Below are 19,436 nucleotides of genomic sequence, written 5' to 3'. Positions count from 1 at the left end.
ATGGGAGTGCGACACCACCCTTGTTTTTAGCCAATTGTAGACTCTGATATTTAAATCTTGGCTTTCGTCCCTGCCAAATGTACCTTGAGATAAGTTTATCCCATTCCTGAAATTGTTAGTCGATAGTTCCAGTGGAAGGGACTGGAAGAGATACAGCAGTCTCGGCAAAATAACCATTTTAACCGATTCAATGCGTGAAATAAGACTGAGAAAAGGAACAAGGTCCCATCTCCTTATGTCTTCCCTAATTTTTTGGTTCAAAGGTAGATAATTAAGTAAAAAAAGTTTTGTCAAATCTATTGGAATATTTACTCCCAAGTACTTAATGGATTCAGCATCCCACCCAAATGTATAGTTTTTCTTCATATTTACTGAGGGGCAGTACTTAAAACTCAGAATTTGTGTCTTCAAAACATTCAATTTATATCCAGAGAAGGATCCATATTGTTCTAAAGTTGAAAATAACTGGACCAGAGATTGTTCTGGACTGGATAGATACACCAATATGTCATCAGCAAATAAAGAGATCTTTTGCTCCACCCCATTCATTACTATTCCCTTGATACTGTTATTTTGAATAATCCACTGGCTCAGAGGTTCGATAAAGATCGCAAACAAGAGAGGGCTAATTGGACAGCCCTGTCTCGTTCCCCGCTCCAATGGGAAGGAATTTGAAACGGCTCCATTAATTTTGATTCTCGCCCTGGGTCTATCGTATAAAGCCTGTATAGTTTTTATAAAGCTACTGTGAAATCCAAATGTGTCTAAAATTCTAAACAGGAAGGTCCAATTTACACAATCAAATGCTTTTTCTGCATCTAACCCAACTAATACTGCTTCCAAATTACTTTCAGTTATATGGTTAATTATATGTAGTGACCTTCTGATACTATCATGGGTTTGTCTTTCTTGTACAAATCCTGTCTGATCAAGGCTAATAATTTGTGGTAATAATCCTCTATTCGTTTGGCTAGTATATGGGTAAAGATTTTGTAATCCTGGTTCAACACGCTAATTGGCCTAAAATTACTGCATTCAGTTTTATCCTTTCCTCTTTTGGAATAAGGATATGACTGCTTCCTTCCAGGAGAGCGGGATAATGTTCTCCTTAAGTACCCAGTTAAAGGTAGACTGCAACATAGATACCAATGACCCTTCCATCACCTTGTACCATTCCAAGGAAACCTGCCTGGGCCTGGGGCCTTATTTGATTTAAGATGTGCTATAGCTAAGCTAATTTCTTTCTCTGTTATTTCAACTACCATCTGACTTCCCTGCTCACTAGTCAGTTTAGGCAGCTGTATCCCCCTGAAGAAAGCCTCCATTTTCTCCCCATCAATTTGAGGTTGGGAGTATAGCTTTCGATAATATCCTTCAAAACAATTTTGTATTTCTTTTAGTTTATACTGTATGGAATTAGTAATAGGATTTCTAATTTTATTAATTGAATTCTCTGCTTGTTGTTTTTTCAGCCTATAGGCTAATAATTTACTGGCTTTTCCTCCTCCTTCATAGTATTTCTGTTTGGTGAAAATTAACTTTTTTTGTATATCTTTAGTGTAAATCTCATTTATTTCATTCCTTTTCTTTTGGAGCAATCCTCTTATCGTCTGATCATTTGAATCTTTATGATTTTGTTCCAATTGTTTTAATTCTCCTTGTAACTCATCTAACTCTTTTTGCTTGGCTCTTTTAAAGCGAGCACTGTATCCAATTATCTGCCCTCGAAGCACAGCTTTACATGCGTCCCACAGTATTGGAGGGGAAACTTCACCATTATCATTTTGTTCCAAGTACTCAGTGATATCCTTCTTCATTTGGTCCCTCATATTATTCAGTAAATATGTATTTAATCTCCATAACGTGTTTCTTTGATCCTGCTCCAGATTAAATTTTAAATAAATAGGGCAATGATCTGAAAGGTCCATGATCCCCATGTCGCAGCCCCCCACCCTGTGCAAATCTTTACCAAAGGTTAGAAAATAATCAATCCTTGAATAAACCAAATGTGGATTAGAAAAAAAAGTATAGTCCCGCTTTGAGGGATTTATTTCTCTCCAGACATCTACCAAACCAATATCCTCCATTGCCAATTTGAATTTCTTGTTTATCAGCTTGGGCTTCCTAATATGCACATTTGAAGAGTCCAGTATAGGATTCAATCTTATGTTTAGATCACCCCCACAGATTAGGACCCCCTGAGTTTCTGCTATAATTAAATCAAATATCTGTTTAAAAAAAGTCCAATCTGAATTAGGCGGAGCATAAACATTCAGAAGGGAAACCAATGAACCATCTAGATTTCCTCTTACTAATATATATCTCCTCTGTGTCCTTTTTTTTCAAACGTGGGTTCAAAACTAATATTATTGAAATTAATATTACCACCCCCCTCCTGTGGCCAGCCGCATATGATGATGAGTACTGATGTTTAAAGCCTAGTCTTCTTAATTTAGCATGCTCTGTATCCGATAGATGCGTTTCCTGCAAGAAAGCCACCTCAACTTTATCTCTTTTTAGTTTAGTTAATATCTTACTTCTCTTGATGGGGTTTACAAGACCATTCACATTATATGTTGCCATTTTAACCACTTGCATTCAGAGTTTAATTAGGACAATATTAGTAATAAATACCAACCCAAGTTATTACAGGTAACGAAAGATTTATCATAGGTAACACCCCAAAGACTGCAAAGAACTGCAGCAAACACTGTAACAAAATTTAAAAAAAGGAAAAAAAATAAAAAAAAGACTTCCAACTGTGGGGTCATCATATTGACCCTGATTAAGCCCTGATGGTGATAGGGCTCTAAAGTAAAGCCTCCCCACCTGTAAAGTGGGAGAGGGCCTTCATATCCTACTTCCATGTTGTTATCCATCTGTCGGCTGCATGGCTGAAGATTAATACCCCGACCCTTTCAGAATATTCTGAGTTTTATAGCCTGTACATTGTTTCTTTATTGTGCAGAACGTGATTATAGTCTTAAATCTCTCTTGTAGAAACCAGCTCTTCGGCTTCCTCCACTGCAAACAAGAACTCACCCATTTGTCGGGAAACAGCAGCTTTCAGTTCACTTTCATTCACGCTGAGTCCTTGTGCCTAAAGGCCGCTAGCTTCTCCTTGTAGTTGACGTTCCTGGCGGCTCTGTCCAGGGTCCCCGGTCTCTTGCTGGTGCGCCAGGTCATTCGCTGGATCTGTTCCAAAAGTGAATCTGGGTGCTTAATGACCGACACCGGGAGCCCCCTCTTTGCCATATCCTCAGTCGCTTCCTCCGCCGATCCGTATACGACAATTCCCTCCTCATAGAAGACTCTGAACCTGGCCGGAAACGGGTTTGAAATCTTATCTTCCTCTCCTCAGGACCATTTTCGCTTCTACATACGCCTTTCGCTTTCTCAAAACATCAGGCGTAGTCGTGATCCAGGTTAACCTTCCTTTCGAGATGTTGAAATTCTCGCTATTGGCAGGCTAGTCTCAGCAATTCTTCTTTCGCCGTGGAACTTGACATTTTGACGACGATAGACTCGGTGAGACTTCCCAGGCGGCTTCGGCATCAGGCGCGTGCGCCTCTCAACTCGTAGTTCAAAGGTAGCCGGAGGTCCAAACCCTCCTCAGCAAAGCCTCCACAAAGGTTCCCATCGACGGGAATTATCCTCCGCTCCCTCTTTAACGCCGTGGATTCGGATATTTTCCGTCTTGATCGACCTTCCAGGTCCGTTAGCTTAGCATCCAGATGCACCTGTAGTTGTAGCAGCTCCGTCACCACCTCCTCCGCCACCTGTAGCCGTGTTTCCGTCTCTTCAATCCGCCCTTCTGCCTCGGCAATTCGTGTTAGTCTTGTTTATTTCTTTATGAATCTCTTTCAGCTGCTGGCCGTTATCTTTCCTGAACGCTCTCAATTCTTTCAATATGAGGCTCATGTCCGCTCTCCCCGCTTGGTCGCCTTCGAGGTGCGTTGGAGTGTCGTCTTCCAGCACCGCGCTGCTAGCAGAGGAAGCTAGGCTAGCTCCGTCACCGTCAACTAACTCAGTCTGCATTGGTTTTTTACTCTTTTTTGGAGGCATTCTCAAGACCAACGCTCTTTAGCCAAACTTTAAAATAAATGTTGTATATATTCTGGTTGTAGTTGGTAATTTTTAGCTCCGAATGTCGGGAGCACGATCTTTAACCAGCCATCGCGTCGCTCAGTGACACACTCACTCTGATTTATGGATTAATGGATTAATCAGTTCCTGCGGCGCCAACGAAGGCAGATAATTCACCACGGCAACAAGACTCAACTTTGACGCGTCTGCGTCTTAATGATAATAATATGATACGTTATATCAATGCGAGTCGGGCTCACCTGCTGTGGCTCTGGTAGCGTTTTACTGTCTGGGGCCGATTCCTCCGTCTGGTTCTGGAAGCAGCTGCCGCCGGGCTGCGGAGCGAGAACATCTCAGTGAGAACACATTCGGGTTAATAGACGGTGTCGTTAATATGCTCTTTTGATTTTGAGAGTATTCTCGTAAACCTTCTCATTTGACTAATGACAGTCATTTAGGGAGGCAGTTCACGTGTGTCGTGTAGAACGCTAGTTGTTATTATTGTCACAGACGGTTTTCTAGTGATTAAACTAGTAGATCATTAATTAGTCAATTCACAGAAAATGTATTAAAAAGAAAAATTCTGAATTTATGACGGATTTCTGTAATTTCCAAACACATGCGGAATATTTGGCGTCTCTAAGATCTGCTTCACTTTGTTTGTTTTGTTACAGTATTGTGGTAAATGGGTTAACCAAGTGGTCCCGTACTGGTACTCGGGGTCAGGACCCAATGTCACTTCAACGCCATCTCAAAACATTCCTGTTTACACTGGCATTTTGTTACGTTACATATTCTATGGGCTGCTTTTTAAAATCAATTTTTGTTTTTTTATTTTTCTTATCTGTTTTATTGTGTTTTTTACTGCCCCACCTTTTACATTGCATTGTACTTGTACTCTTTTAACTGTTGAAATATTTTGGCTTCTGTTATTGTCAATTTGATTTAATTGACTTCTGTACTGCACTCAAAAAAATATAAATAAAACGTACCTCCACCACTATGGTGGCAGTAAACACGGAGATAGAGTTGTGAATAAAAACAACCTTGACAAGGCAACAAAAGCACTTTGTTAGGTTTAGAAAAATCATGGTTTGGGATGAGTACTCTCCATTTGTAGAGCGAAAGTGAGACGTAATATTACAAACACAACAACAACAACAACTTGTTGTCCTGAGTTAGTTTTGTCGAAACATGTGTGGGTTTGCCTCGTCTTCACACTCCTGGAGCATTTTCTCAGAGCGTTACATAATAACTTTACCAGACCCCGGTACGTCTCATAATGAAAAAAGAAGAAGCTATCTGAAGTTGTCACCTATGGGTCCCAGAATTTGAGATTACTTCTTTTTCTGTACATTCAGACATTTTACAGACTAAAACAAATCAACCATGAAATAATCAATACAGAGAATGATCATTAGCTGCAGCCCTACAGCGTATACGAGTGCAATGCTCTTTTTTGTTGTTGCTTTCATGCAACATTGCTGCAAATTTTTAAAATAAAAATGCTTTATACAGGATACAGCATGACTTCCTCCTCTCTCTCTTCTCATAGGGCCCACTGTGAATCCCATAATAATGTCGCTGCATCACACCCCATGCAGGACGAGTGAGGGACCGTCTGGCTGTCTCAGGCAACGACGAGACGAGATCTCCGGGGGCCCTGATGCATTTTTAAATATATACATTTAAAATGGCTAAGCGTGACGTCTGTCAATTGAAAATAATTTGTTCGACTGCGGCAAACCCATCGTTTTCAAAACCGAACACACACCTCATTTCCTCCCAGCCTACGGGGGGAAGGAAATACGTCTTTGTTCACGAGGAAAACACAATATCTCAGTTTTAAAACCCACATCTGTCCTTATCTGTCTCCGAATGTTTCTCCAACTCTTGCTGCAGGATTTTCTTTTTTTTTGACAACCCCCGCCAAAAATTCTACAATCAAGTGTGGCACCCCGGTGAACATTGCTTTTGGCACAATTTCAATCACTTTGAAACGCATATAGAGGGTAATTTCCTCCCTGGGTGGACGTCTCCTACGTCGTCCCCTGTGTTCAGAGCTCCATCAACTTACAGGACTGTCTCAGAAAATTAGAATATTGTGATGAAGTTCTTTATTTTCTGTAATGCAATTAAAAAAACAAAAATGTCATGCATTCTGGATTCATTACAAATCAACTGAAATATTGCAAGCCTTTTATTCTGATTTATTGCTGATTATGGCTTACAGCTTAAGAAAACTCAAATATCCTATCTCTAAATATTAGAATATCATGAAAAAGTATACTAGTAGGGTATTAAACAAATCACTTGAATTGTCTAATTAACTCGAAACACCTGCAAGGGTTTCCTGAGCCTTGACAAACACTCAGCTGTTATAAATCTTTTTTTTACTTGGTCTGAGGAAATATTACAATTTTATGAGATAGGATTTTAGAGTTTTCTTAAGCTGTAAGCCATAATCAGCAATATTAAAAGAATAAAAGGTTTGCAATATTTCAGTTGATTTGTAATGAATCCAGAATGCATGACATTTTTGTTTTTTTAATTGCATTACAGAAAATAAAGAACTTTATCACAATATTCTAATTTTCTGAGACAGTCCTTTATATCTGTAATAGCTCTTGATAGCCACTTGCCAGAAGTCCTTGTGGACCCTGTTCGCCTCCAAAGCTTCCTTTCGGATCCTGTTAGTTTGGAGATGCTCACTCTGAGCTTTTCCTGATAACCGAATGCTCGCGGTTTCCTGGGTCCTACAGGGTTCATACACATGCTGACGCATGGGTTCCCCCGACTTTTTTGATGACTTTAAACTTAAAAATGTCCATAAGCAAACATTTTGTGAAATCTCGGTGCATTCATTAAAAAAAGGGATAGAATGTTGTATTTAAACTAACAATGAGGATTCCAAAGCATACAGTATATGACCTTAAATGACAAAAATTAATGAGACAATAGTTTAGATTAAAAGAATAAATATGTATGTCTTTTCAGTTAAGGTGCGTTCACTTGCAGTGCGAAACATGTGCGAGTACGAAAGAGCGTATGTCGGCTTATATTTTGATCGTCATTCTTTTAAAAAGCATATTTATTATTTAAAACTCAGCGTAAATGCACATATGAATATAACAAATCTCCATGACTTTTCAGTGTTTTTTTTATCAATAATGATAACCTTAAATGAATCATAAATACACTCTCTACATAGTAAATGTGTAAATGACTATTCTCTGGTGTTTAATGAAGTCTCGACAGAGGTGTGTAGAGGCCCATCTCCAGTGTTCTCATGGTAAATTGTGTTATCGCCTTAGAAGACTAGCGGAGGGGTAGAAAACCCTTGAAACCCCTTTTTATGTGAGCGCAGCTGAAAACAGTTATGCTGGTGAGAGAAGCTATAAAACTGGCCTTCCTTTGAGCGACAAGTTTGAAGAACAACATTAATATTTCAAATAAAAATCGTTACTTCTAACCTTGTCAATGTCTTGACTATATTTAATATACATTTTGCAATTCATTTGAGAAATAAAAGTGTGAGATTTCATGGAAAACACTAAATTGTCAGGGTGACCCCAAACTTCTGATCGGTAGTGTAAGTGTTGAAACATAATTTACGACTCTATTCCTTAATTGCATCGTGTCTTCTGTCTTTATCTCCAGGTGATCTGTTGGCTTTACCGTCCACTTGTTATTGTTTTGCTGAAGCGGTTTGACACGCTGGAAATATCCTTCTAACGCATATTGTAGAGCCTTCTTCTCTGCTTACTTATTCAATTCAATTCAGTTTATTTGTATAGCCCAATTTCACAAATTACAAATTTGTCTCGGAGTGCTTTACAATCTGTACACATAGACATCCCTGCCCCAAAACCTCACATCGGACCAGGAAAAACTCCCAAATAACCCTTCAGGGGAAAAAAAAGGGAAGAAACCTGGAGGAGAGCAACAGAGGAGGATCCCTCTCCTAGGATGGACAGATGCAATAGATGTAATGTGTACAGAAGGACAGATTTAGAGTTAAAATACATTCAATGAATATGACAGAGTGTATGAATAGTTCATAGTAGGCATATTCCACGATGGAGACCTCAACGATCCATCAGGCAGATGGCGGTGGGGAGGAGGAGTGGGCGGAGTCTCAACAGGACAGTGGCGTAGTCATGAGCAGGAATTTACGACCCAGACGATCCATCAGGCAGATAGATTTATGCCGCCTCATAGGGTCCGATGACCCCATGAGACGAAAGTCAAAAGGACTTCCGGGAGAAAGCAGAGTTAGTAACGTGTGATTGAGAGATGAAAATTCATCCTTAAGGAGAGAAAAAGAGGAGATAGGTACTCAGTGCATCCTAAAACGTCCCCGGCAGCTATAAGCCTATAGCAGCATAAGGGCTGGACCAGGGCAAACCTGATTCAGCCCTAACTATAAGCTCTGTCAAAGAGGAAGGTCTTAAGTCTACTCTTAAACGAGGTGACTGTGTCTGCCTCCCGGACTGAAATTGGAAGCTGGTTCCATAAAAGAGGAGCTTGATAACCAAAGGCTCTGGCTCCCATTCTACTTTTTAAGACTCTAGGAACTACAAGTAGTCCTGCATTTAGTGAGCGTAGCTCTAGTGGGGCAATATGGACGAGCTCCTTAAGATATGATGGAGCATCACCAATCAAGGCTTTGTAGGTTAAGAGAAGAATTTTAAAAGTGATTCTTGATTTTACTGGGAGCCAGTGCAGAGCAGCTAGTGCAGGAGTGATGTGATCTCTTTTCTTAGTTTTAGTGAGAACACGAGCTGCAGCATTCTGGATCAACTGGAGGGACCTAAGAGATTTATTAGAGCAGCCTGCTAATAAGGAGTTGCAGTAATCCAGTCTCGAAGTAACGAACGCAGTGAACCAATTTTTCTGCATCTTTTTGAGACAAGATGTGCCTGATTTTTGAAATATTACGTAGATGAAAGAATGCAGTCCTTGAGATTTGCTTTACGTGGGAGTTAAAGGACAAGTCCCGATCAAAGATAACGCCAAGATTCTTTACAGTGGTGAAAACATTTTGTATCCGATTTATTTCCTGAGTGCAGTTGGTGGCAGCGTGGGCTCCGTGGTGGCGTTGACAGGTCGTCTGGGGCTCAGTGAAGGGTCAATTATGTTCAATATTGATTCATTTGTCCAGATGGCCTTTTCGTGGACAAAATGTCATCAATCAATTAAACAAAACGAAAAAACTTCCAAGTTCTCACAGGTGACATCTCCAGATTCAATTTCAAACCATCACATTTGAGAAGCAGGAAATTGAGCGTTTGATAATCGACTTGTAAAAGGTTAATAATGGGGCCGTTTTCATCCGTTTGATTAATCTGTTCATTTCTGCTCCGGAACACTCGTACAATTGTAGAATTATTCCCAGAGGCACACGCCAGGCTTCATGTGTCGTCAGGGACAACGCATATTTGAGCTCTAATGAAGCAAAAGCCACATGACCTCAGCAACTTTATGTATATATATATTGTACCTTGTGATCAGGGCTGAAATCAGAATTTCCGTGTTTACAAGTGTTGTATTCTAGGACCCAAATATAGTTATTTTACGATAAAAATACAGAACAAAGTGGTCGTCTTTAGCGAGCTGGAAGCAGTTGATGTTTACTAGCTTCAACAAGCCACTATCACAAATAGTCGATTATTATTTTTTCCGATATGGACCGAAAACAATGGTACCTTGATTCTATTATACTTGATACAATGGTCTGTTCATAGTCACTGTTTCATATTCTTCAAAAAAGAGCAAACCTTTGGTAAAGTGGAATAAGAACTGATCCAACAAAATTTCAAGTGTCAAAGTTAAACTAGAGCAGGGGTGTCAAACTCATTTTCACCATGGGCCACATCAGCTTCAAGGCCGCCTCTTAAAGGGCCGGTGTAACTGAAGTGTATAAACTACTCCCGAACATATTGTTAAATAACTCTTTGCATTTGATTATTGTTTCTTCGAGAGTAGAAATAATGTACACAAGAACATTTCTCTAATATTATAGCACAAATCCATTTCATTTGTAACCTTCAAAATAAAAGCACAGGATATAAAGGTGATCATATGTAAAATCATAAAATGACGTGGTGGGCCGCATTCGGCCCGCGGGCCTTGTGTTTGACACCTGTGAACTAGAGGAACTAAATGGCTGCATCGTAAAGTTGAGACTTCTTCCTTCTTGCGCAACACGTCTTGACTAATGAAGTAAAAGTGGTGAAAATGGCTCGAGCATGAATTGGGAGACCAGATGGACGTGGAGGATTCGGGCCCTCGGGTCACAGAGGCCATTATGGAGCATTACTCTAAAGACTCACCTTTTCCATTTGGCAGCCTGTCACTCCGTCACCCTCTCTCCTCATTACTCCGAGCTTCCCGGGGGATTTACTGTCTGCTGCAATTCTCTGAATTTTAGAGATATCCTGTTGGGGAGAGGAAGAGAAAAAATAACATTTCAATTTGGGCTTAGGAATAAAAGATGTAAAAGGCTTGTTGATGAGTCAGCGTTGGCTCTCGGGGAGGTTTCTTGAAAAGTAAATAGTTCTGATTCAAAACGCTCCTAACAGTTAAATTCATACTTAAATTAAAGACTAATTGAGCTTGTTTATTTGAAGTAAATACACCCTGGCTGTTATGACTATTTCATAACGGGTAGCTAGAAGGGCAAAATCTAAACAGGATGCCGACTAACTAAAAAGAGAATTATATTAATTAAAAGGCTTCGAGGTGAAACCAGTAATATTCAAGCGGCAAATATACAGAACAAAGATTAACTTCATTTCTACATTAGATATTTTCATATTTTTGGAATAACTTTTCATTTATTAATGTTTTTTCTTCAATTTGAAGCTACCACAACAGTTTGGGTTTAAAAAGCAAACAAACAATATATAAAACATTTCCTACATTAAACAGCTAGATTATGTTTTCTGACCCTTTGATTAAATGATCACTAATACAATTACAACATATTGATTTTTAATCAATTGCCTATCGGAAATATTTGCATGCAAACTGTGGTTCATGTTGTGTTACATCCTTGACCGGTGAAAAACCTCCAGGTCTGAAAAATGAAGCTAATACGGGAGTGTCTCAAAGATGCATTTTATCTACTGACCACCAGGGGGCGACTCCTGTGTTTGCAATTGTATAGAAGTCTATGAGAAAATGACCCTAATTCTCTCTTGATTTATTCCCTCAGTAAACATCGTAAACATGAGTTTATGGTCTCAATCTCTAGTTTCAAGTCTTCTTTAATACAACATGATGTTCTTTTGGTAAATTATCCATGTTTTTGTCATACAAATTTAACCCTTTCACGGCATGTTTTCTGATCATAAAAGTTCATTGAAACACTTTTGGTTGTCTAAAATTGTGTTGTACACCATTTAGTCGTACTTAACGCTAACATCTCGTGTCACTTCTGGTTGCAAAAAACTAATAATCCAAAAACAATTTAGTGTCGGCCAAAACGCCATAGTCCATAAACCAATGGGTGACTGTCAACTTCTTACAAACAGTCTATGATTGTATTGCCAAATTCCACACAACACAATTCCAATTCAATTAAAAATGACACACACAATTGCATGGTAACTCATCGAATATTTTTTTAAGTCAGCCTGAATTAAAGTGAAATACTGACTGACCAATCAGTGGACCAGTATTGTTGTCCATTGAGCCGGAATTTATTGAATGGCTAGAAATGTTCATTTCATATAAACTGTCCACCAAGTATCTCCAAAAGTCAGATAATGAAGTTGATATATTTTTTTTCTATGTTACGAGACAATAATATTTTACATAATGAGTGAAAATATCAAGTTTGCCTTTCTGTTGACGGTTATCATTTAGTTATCAAATGGAATATAAATGCACAGTTGACCTGCAGGACCTTCAAAACCGCACGCGGTTCATCACAAGTTCGTCTGAGTGAAAAGTAGGCGGACTCCTCGGATGAGAGATTTGGGCTTCACGCCCTTTGAGAGCTTCACATGATGAACTGTGATGTGTCAGTGAAGTGACCCACTTAAACAGAATAGATGAAGCAATGTCAAGACGGGAGGAGGGAAACGAGATGAAACGCTTCTCCCAGGAGAATGCAGAGCAATCTCTGCATCACCATCACATGAAATGATGTCCGTGAGGGGGGAAAAAGACTCTTGTGGAGGGACGCGTGCTTTGAATCTCTGGTCTAAGAAATGCTCGATGCTGGAAGCCAAACTACAGCATTCGGCTTGGTTACATGGGAGAATTGTGTGAACTTCTGTTTGTCGATCTCATGCAACACGGCGTTCGAATACTGATGAGTAATGTTTTCGCTGTACACTGAATCCGTGTCAGGCAAGTGGCAAAATCTTCTGAGCAGAGAATAGGAGTGTAAAATATAAACGATATACATGAGCAAAATATATCTATTAATTTATTTTACCCCCCCCCCCCCCCCCCCCCCCCCCCCCCCCCCCCCCCCCCCCCCCCCCCCCCCCCCCCCCCCCCCCCCCTCCCCCCTCCCCTCCCCCCCCCCCCCCCCCCCCCCCCCCCCCCCCCCCCCCCCCCCCCCCCCCCCCCCCCCCCCCCCCCCCCCCCTTGAAGCGGTAGGGGACCGCGGACTCAGCCAGGGAGAGGTTGAATATTGTGGTGAACACTAGACTAGCTGGTTGTACAGGTCTTCAGTACTCGCCCAGATGCCATCTGGACCTGCAGCTTTCTGGTGTTCACCTCAGCAGACCCTCCTCACACACTATTAACCGGTCACAGAGAGTGTTCATCCCCAGTAGAACTCACCTCGGCTACATGCCAGGTGTTGTTGGCGGCGAGCTAAGCATGTTGTTGCTAGCCTCAAACCGTGCATAAAATGAGTTCAGGTGTCCGCTAGGAATCGTCGGCCTCCCACCATAGCCTTGAGGTCTGCTCTGGTAGTCTGTGATGATCCGTGGCCCCTGCCAGGCGCCTGGTGTCGCGCTACTCCATCTGTGATTCCACTCTGTCTGGTGCCTCTTGGCCTCCTTCGCCTCCTCAGTCCAGACGCTGCCTTGTACTGCGTCCATGTTGCGGATACAAGACCCGAGGTTATAGGCAATCACAGGCGTTCCTTCATGATGGATCTATCAACACGGCTTTTGGTTGGAAAGACCCTAACTTTTACCGTGGAGACGGTAATTCATCACGTTAAGCGTTGCTATGAGGCTCGTGCCTTCCATAAACTCGCTGGCGTCCTGGAACTGGATTGGATCATGTCCCCAGTCGGCGACCGCATGACGTCCTTAGCTCAGCCTCTGATTGGTCAGACCACCACTTCGTTCCTAAGTCTACGCTTCCTTGTGATCTTTTGATGCCGGAAGCAGAAAATGGCGGCATGGTCTGATTTTCGAGCGGAGGAGGAGACAGCCTTGTAGCCTCTCTTGAATGGTATAGCAGTCAGTTCTTTCCCCTCTGGTGCTTACCGCGTAATGTGCTGGTGAAAGTTCGCATTTTGACTTTTTTAGGTTAGCCCTATTAAAGTCCCCAGCCACCACCACAGCCGCGTGGGATACTTGTTCTGATGCCGACATAGCACATCATCAGGTCCGATAATTGCTCGCCGGGTGTCCGCTTGTGGTGGTATGTAGAAGCGGCTGTGGTGATGACCGAGCTGAACTCGGGAAGAGTAGAATGGACACGGCATGAGATAAATCAGATGTTCCAGGTTGTTGAGCAGGAACGAAAGAGTCTTAATGTTCTTGGAGTCGCTTTCATTACGTTGTTAGTCGCGAAGCAAACCCCTCCACCCCTTAGATTTAGCCAGAGACTCTTCCGTTCTGTCTGCACGGAAAACAGAGAAGGACTCGGTTGGGCCTTATGGCTGATCCAAACTTTCCGCTGAGGTCAGCCATGTTTCCGCCAGACAAAAGATAGCCACGATCCCTCATGTCGTTGGAATCTGATCCTTGCCCCAACATCATCCATCTTATTTTCCAGAGACTGGACGTTAACCAAGAAGGATGCTGGGCAGAGGTGGACGGTGGGCTTGAACTCTCAGTCTGTTCCAATTCGCTCCGCTTCCTCGACAGTTTTTCGTCGTCCTCCCGTAGTAGCGGCTCCACTGTTGTTGATGTGGTTCGCTCGTCTGATCTCTGCCCGGCCACAGCTGGATCGATGGAAAAAGTGGACAAAAACCCTTGTTTTAGGCGCAAAGTTTACATGTCCAAAAGTGTGCAAAGGTGGTCGTATGCTGTTAAAGTGCCGATGTGTTTGTAGCAAAAGTAAAAGCATTAAAATAAACACAAAACTAAAAAAGAGCGCTTTACAATCTCCGCGAACTACCTCGACGTAGCGCCTGGACACAGCCAGCATCTTGTTCATCATAGCAGTTTCCTTAACTGGGTCCAAGTGGTCTCGAAGAGAGAGACGAAGCACCAAACAAGATGGTGCATAAGATGAACTGCGGGCATTTTAGGTAATAAGCTGTCAAACTCCATTCTTCGTTGTCAACTCAATGTCGACATCGTTGGAGCAGCTTCAGTGCTTTGCTACGACAAGTTAGTGAGAACCACACATGATGGGTGGACAGATGCTATTGAGAATGAACCTCAATAAATCTTGCACATGCTGCTTAAAGACATGTCCCACGGTGAACAATTTTAAATTTAATCTAGAGGTCAACATGTCAGCAGGGGTATCATCGATAAAGTGCATCCATTTGTTTGAACTACAGTTTTCAAAAGACTGGAAGTTTGGCATTTTTTCAGCTATAGCCATCAGGGCAACCACGAGGCGGGCCTTCATTCATAGCGGACATTTTTAGTGACGCAATGTTGCCGCAACTTAAACTGAAATAAGCGCCGCGGTGAAAGGGTTAGAAGTTCTCAGAAAAAAACGAGTGAGAAGAGTCACTTTCTCATAAACTATACAATCCGACTTTCTTATTTTCAGCCAGGAGTCGTCGTCGCCCCTTCAGGCCATTGAAAGAATGCAGGTTGGGCGCTTCCACTCATTTCTACGGCACAACAGCGGCAGATTGAGGCCCAGCAGACATGCCGTTTTATTCTCCATAAGGGACGGAGATCCTTCAGCAACGGCATTCACTATGAAACATGGATACAACCAATGATTCCCTTCTCAGAAACACAAGATGCTTCCTTGTCTCACATGCCTTTACCACCGGGCTTTTCATTTCGGGATCTGGTGGCATTAGTAGGAGGAAACTTGGGTGTAACCGACAAAGAAAGTGTGTGTGTGTAGGTGTGTGTGAGGAAAAGCTCTGGGAGAGTCTTGTCCATTTAAGGCCCATTGTGTTCACTCAAAGTGGTGTCAGTGAGTTCTCTCTCCCCACCGTTGGTTTCTAACAAGGATTTCCCCAGTCTCTGACACTATGTTGACCAAATTTTTCGGTCTCATACTAAAATGAAAATTTAGTGTCGCCTAACTGACCAAAACAAAGGACTTCTTTTAAACAATGTTGGCAATTCACACAAAATGCCAATATTAAAATACCAACAATTGCATGGTAATCATCAATTTTAAGTCACATTAAAGTGAACTGACACAACAGTACCAATTGTTGCCATTAGCGAATTTATTGAGGCTAGAAATGTTCATTTCATAAAACTGTCCACCAAGTATCTCCAAAAGTCAATAATGAAGTTGATATATTTTTTTTCTATGTTACGAGACAATAATATTTTACATAATGAGTGAAAATATCAAGTTTGCCTTTCTGTTGACGGTTATCATTTGTTATCAAATGGAATATAAATGCACAGTTGACTGCAGGACCTTCAAACACCTTCATCACAAGTTCGTCTGAGAAAGTAGGCGAACTCCTCGGATGAGAGATTTGGCTTCACGCCTTTGAGAGCTTCACATGATGAACTGTGATGTGTCAGTGAAGTGCCCACTAAACAGAATAGATGAAGCAATGTCAAGACGGAGGAGGGAAACGAATGAAACGCTTCTCCCAGGAGAATGCAGAGCAACTCTGATCACCATCACATGAAATGATGTCCGTAGGAAAAGATCTTGTGGAGGGACGCGTGTTTGAATCTCTGGTCTAAGAAATGCTCGATGTGGAAGCCAAACTAAGCATTGGGTTACATGGGAGAATGTGTGAACTTCTGTTGTCGATCTCATGCAACACGCTCGAATACTGATGAGTATGTTTGCTGTACACTGAACGTGTCAGGCAAGTGCAAAACTTTGAGCAGAGAATAGGAGTGTAAAATTAAACGTATCTAAAAAATATTATTATTTATATATAATAATATTTTAAATCTATATTTTATTTTTTTTTTATAAATATGATTATTAATAAACAAATTAATTTATATATAATGTGTATAACGCTAATCTTGGTTAATTTGCGCGATTAACGCAATTTCGCAACTTTTTCTTCGTGTCGTGAATTTTGCATCCTTGTCAGGAGTCGCCCCTTCTCGCCCTCCTTCACGAGAGCGCATGTGAACGATGTGGAGGTGGACTTTGTCTCCGCCCTGGCAGCATCGGCATGAGTCTGCGCAACAGAGCAAGATGACGACGTGAGCAATGAATGCTGCTGTGGCGAAGAGTTATTACAATGCAAGCTTTAGGAAAGAACCGTACATACTTCCTTAAGGCAAAAACATAGGGGGCGCCCATCTGATAGGTGGAACACTGGGTTGCCTGAAAACAAAGTGATTCTTTCTAAAATCAGATACGCGAGGTTACTGACTATTTGTCAGTAGACTGTTTGCTTAGTCATTAAGACACGACAAGAGGTCTTTAACGAGTTGAAGACATTCTCAGAATATTGCTATGTGAAGCCCTTTCCTCTGTAATTGTAAAATCATCAACAGTTGTAACCCTCTGATTACCAATTAGAAGATAGACTTATCTTATTTCAAAAGTGATCTTGTTTCATGACGCCATTGATCTAGGAATATACTTTTTACTTCAGAAAATGAATAACCTGAAAATGCAAATGTTGTGTAGAGCCCCTTAGTTGACTAATTTAAATGCTTAATCTAGAGGTACAATTTAGCAGGTTATCATCAGAAAGTGCACATTATGATGTTGAACTCAGTGGCTTTCAGATGAAGTTCATTTGCTCACCTCAGCAACTGACAGAGGGCGGAGTCTCAAGACAGAGCAGTATTGTTAGCCCGAGTACATCCATGAAACTTAAATCCGTCATTGTCGATGCCCGCTGAGATGGAAAGTCAAGCGGATTCTTAAACGTTAGTAGTTTTGTTATTTATTCTTCATTATTGCGACTATTTTTGCACAAAACGTTAGCAGCCAGTTAACGTCGACAGATGCACACTTCTGGAGATTGATCGGCAGTTGCTCGCCGCCTACCAGAGTTTTTCAACTTACTCGGACGTCCGCCAGGAACAGTAGCGGAACTATCTCCGTCCATTTTAGGCGCGATCTCACGCAAACGTCGCCGACGGAGGGGAAGCGAGCTGGCGTGCTGGTTAGGCTGAGACGTCGAGCCAATCGACCCCACTACCCACCATTTTACTGGCAAATGTACAGTCTTTGGACAATAAGCTATGCGAGCTACAGGCTCGTATTCAATTCCACCGGAAACTAAGGACAACTGCATCATCTGCCTTACGGAGACATGGATGTCGGAGGAGGTTACCGACTCAGCCATCGAGCCGGCAGGATTTTCCGTCCACCGCGGACAGAACAAAGACTCTCTCTGGTAAAGATCGTGGAGGGGGTATGTCTCATGATAAACAGATCTTGGTGCAACCAAAGTCATGTACATACTCTCAAGTCGTTCTGTTCCCCGGACCTGAGTACCTAATGCTCATGTGTCGACCATTCTGGCTACATGGAGTTTACAGCAGTCACCGTAACTGCTGTGTACATTCCGCCTCAAGCTAACACGGACATAGCGCTGAAGGAACTCTACGGGCGATCAGCGAGCAGGAGTCGGCACACCCGAGGCTGCTTTCATTGTGGCGGGGACTTCAACAAAGCGAACCTGAAGAAAGTTCTCCAAGTTCTACCAACACATAAAAAGCAACACGAGGGGAGCGGATTCTCGACCACTGCTACACTCCCTTCCGGATGGATACAAAGCCCTCCTCCGCCCACCGCTCGCAAATCGGACCACCGCCCATCCAACTACTCCCGCCTACAGGCAGAGGCTTAAGCAGCAACCAATCGCTGTGAAGGAAGTGCACGCTGGTCGGACCAATCGGAGTCTATGCTACAGGACTGTTTTGAACGTGCTGACTGGGATATGTTCAGGGTCCGCCGGACAACAACGCCAGTGAGTACGCGCCTCAGTCACCGGGTTCATCAAGAAATGCATAGATGACGTTGTTCCTACCAAGTCGGTTCGGATTTATCCCAACCAAAAAGACTCTTGTGGAGGGACGCGTGCTTTGAATCTCTGGTCTAAGAAATGCTCGATGCTGGAAGCCAAACTACAGCATTCGGCTTGGTTACATGGGAGAATTGTGTGAACTTCTGTTTGTCGATCTCATGCAACACGGCGTTCGAATACTGATGAGTAATGTTTTCGCTGTACACTGAATCCGTGTCAGGCAAGTGGCAAAATCTTCTGAGCAGAGAATAGGAGTGTAAAATATAAACGATATACATGAGCAAAATATATCTATTAATTTATTTATATATATATACATATATTTTTATATATCTATATTTTGATATATATATATATTTATATAAATATGTATTTATATATATAAACACATATTTATATATATATATATATATTAGGGCTGTCAGCGTTAACGCGTTAATCTATGCGATTAATTTGGCCGCGATTAACGCACTAAAATATTTTAACGCAACTTTGTTTACTTCCGGTGTGCGTTGAAGTTGTTGCACTCCTCTGAGTGTCAAGCCGCGGCAGTCCGCCTCCTTCCTCACGTCTGCTCCTCGACATTCACAGAGAAACAGAGGGCGACGTGTCGGTGCCGCGGAAGGTGCAGGTGACTTTCTTTTTTGTTGCTCCGCCCCGATGCGCGCGCAGACATGCCGGCATGGAGCTCTGCGGCGCGCGAGACGGAGAGCCGAGAAGAGTGACCGACACGTGGAGACAGAATGACATGCTGCTGTAGAGACGACCAGCAACAGACGTTTAGTTTAATAAAAGAACAAAGACGTCTTTAAGGAAAGAACCGTACATTACTTCTGCTGTAATCTGGCGCTATAGAGAACATGACAGGGGGGCGGGGCCTCACCCTGATAGAATGGTGGGGGAAACACTGGGATGTGTCACATGCAAAAGACTTTAAAAGGTGAATTTACATTTATTTGTAAAATCGAGAAAATGAGCCCAGCCTCCAGAGGGTTAACGTGACATATTTGTCAGTTTATCAAGGCCACTGGTTCTG

At 42.0% G+C, this 19,436-nt stretch overlaps 1 protein-coding gene across 1 annotated transcript in view; it reads right to left on the bottom strand.

Moving 5' to 3' along the window:
* luzp2 (leucine zipper protein 2) overlaps positions 1–19,436 on the bottom strand; it is a 197,776-nt gene that overhangs the window by 15,609 nt on the left and 162,731 nt on the right. Inside the window, exons 10-11 of the mRNA XM_056413689.1 lie at positions 10,422–10,526; positions 4,347–4,421 (exon numbers count right to left, since the gene is read on the bottom strand). Of these exons, the coding sequence (XP_056269664.1) occupies positions 4,347–4,421; positions 10,422–10,526 (180 nt within the window). The remainder of the gene's footprint in view (positions 1–4,346; positions 4,422–10,421; positions 10,527–19,436) is intronic.

This window comes from Pseudoliparis swirei, chromosome 4, assembly GCF_029220125.1.
Source record: "Pseudoliparis swirei isolate HS2019 ecotype Mariana Trench chromosome 4, NWPU_hadal_v1, whole genome shotgun sequence".
Taxonomy (NCBI): domain Eukaryota; kingdom Metazoa; phylum Chordata; class Actinopteri; order Perciformes; family Liparidae; genus Pseudoliparis; species Pseudoliparis swirei.
The sequence above is the reverse complement of the archived record's forward strand: the minus strand, read 5'-3'. Positions and strand labels throughout refer to the sequence as shown.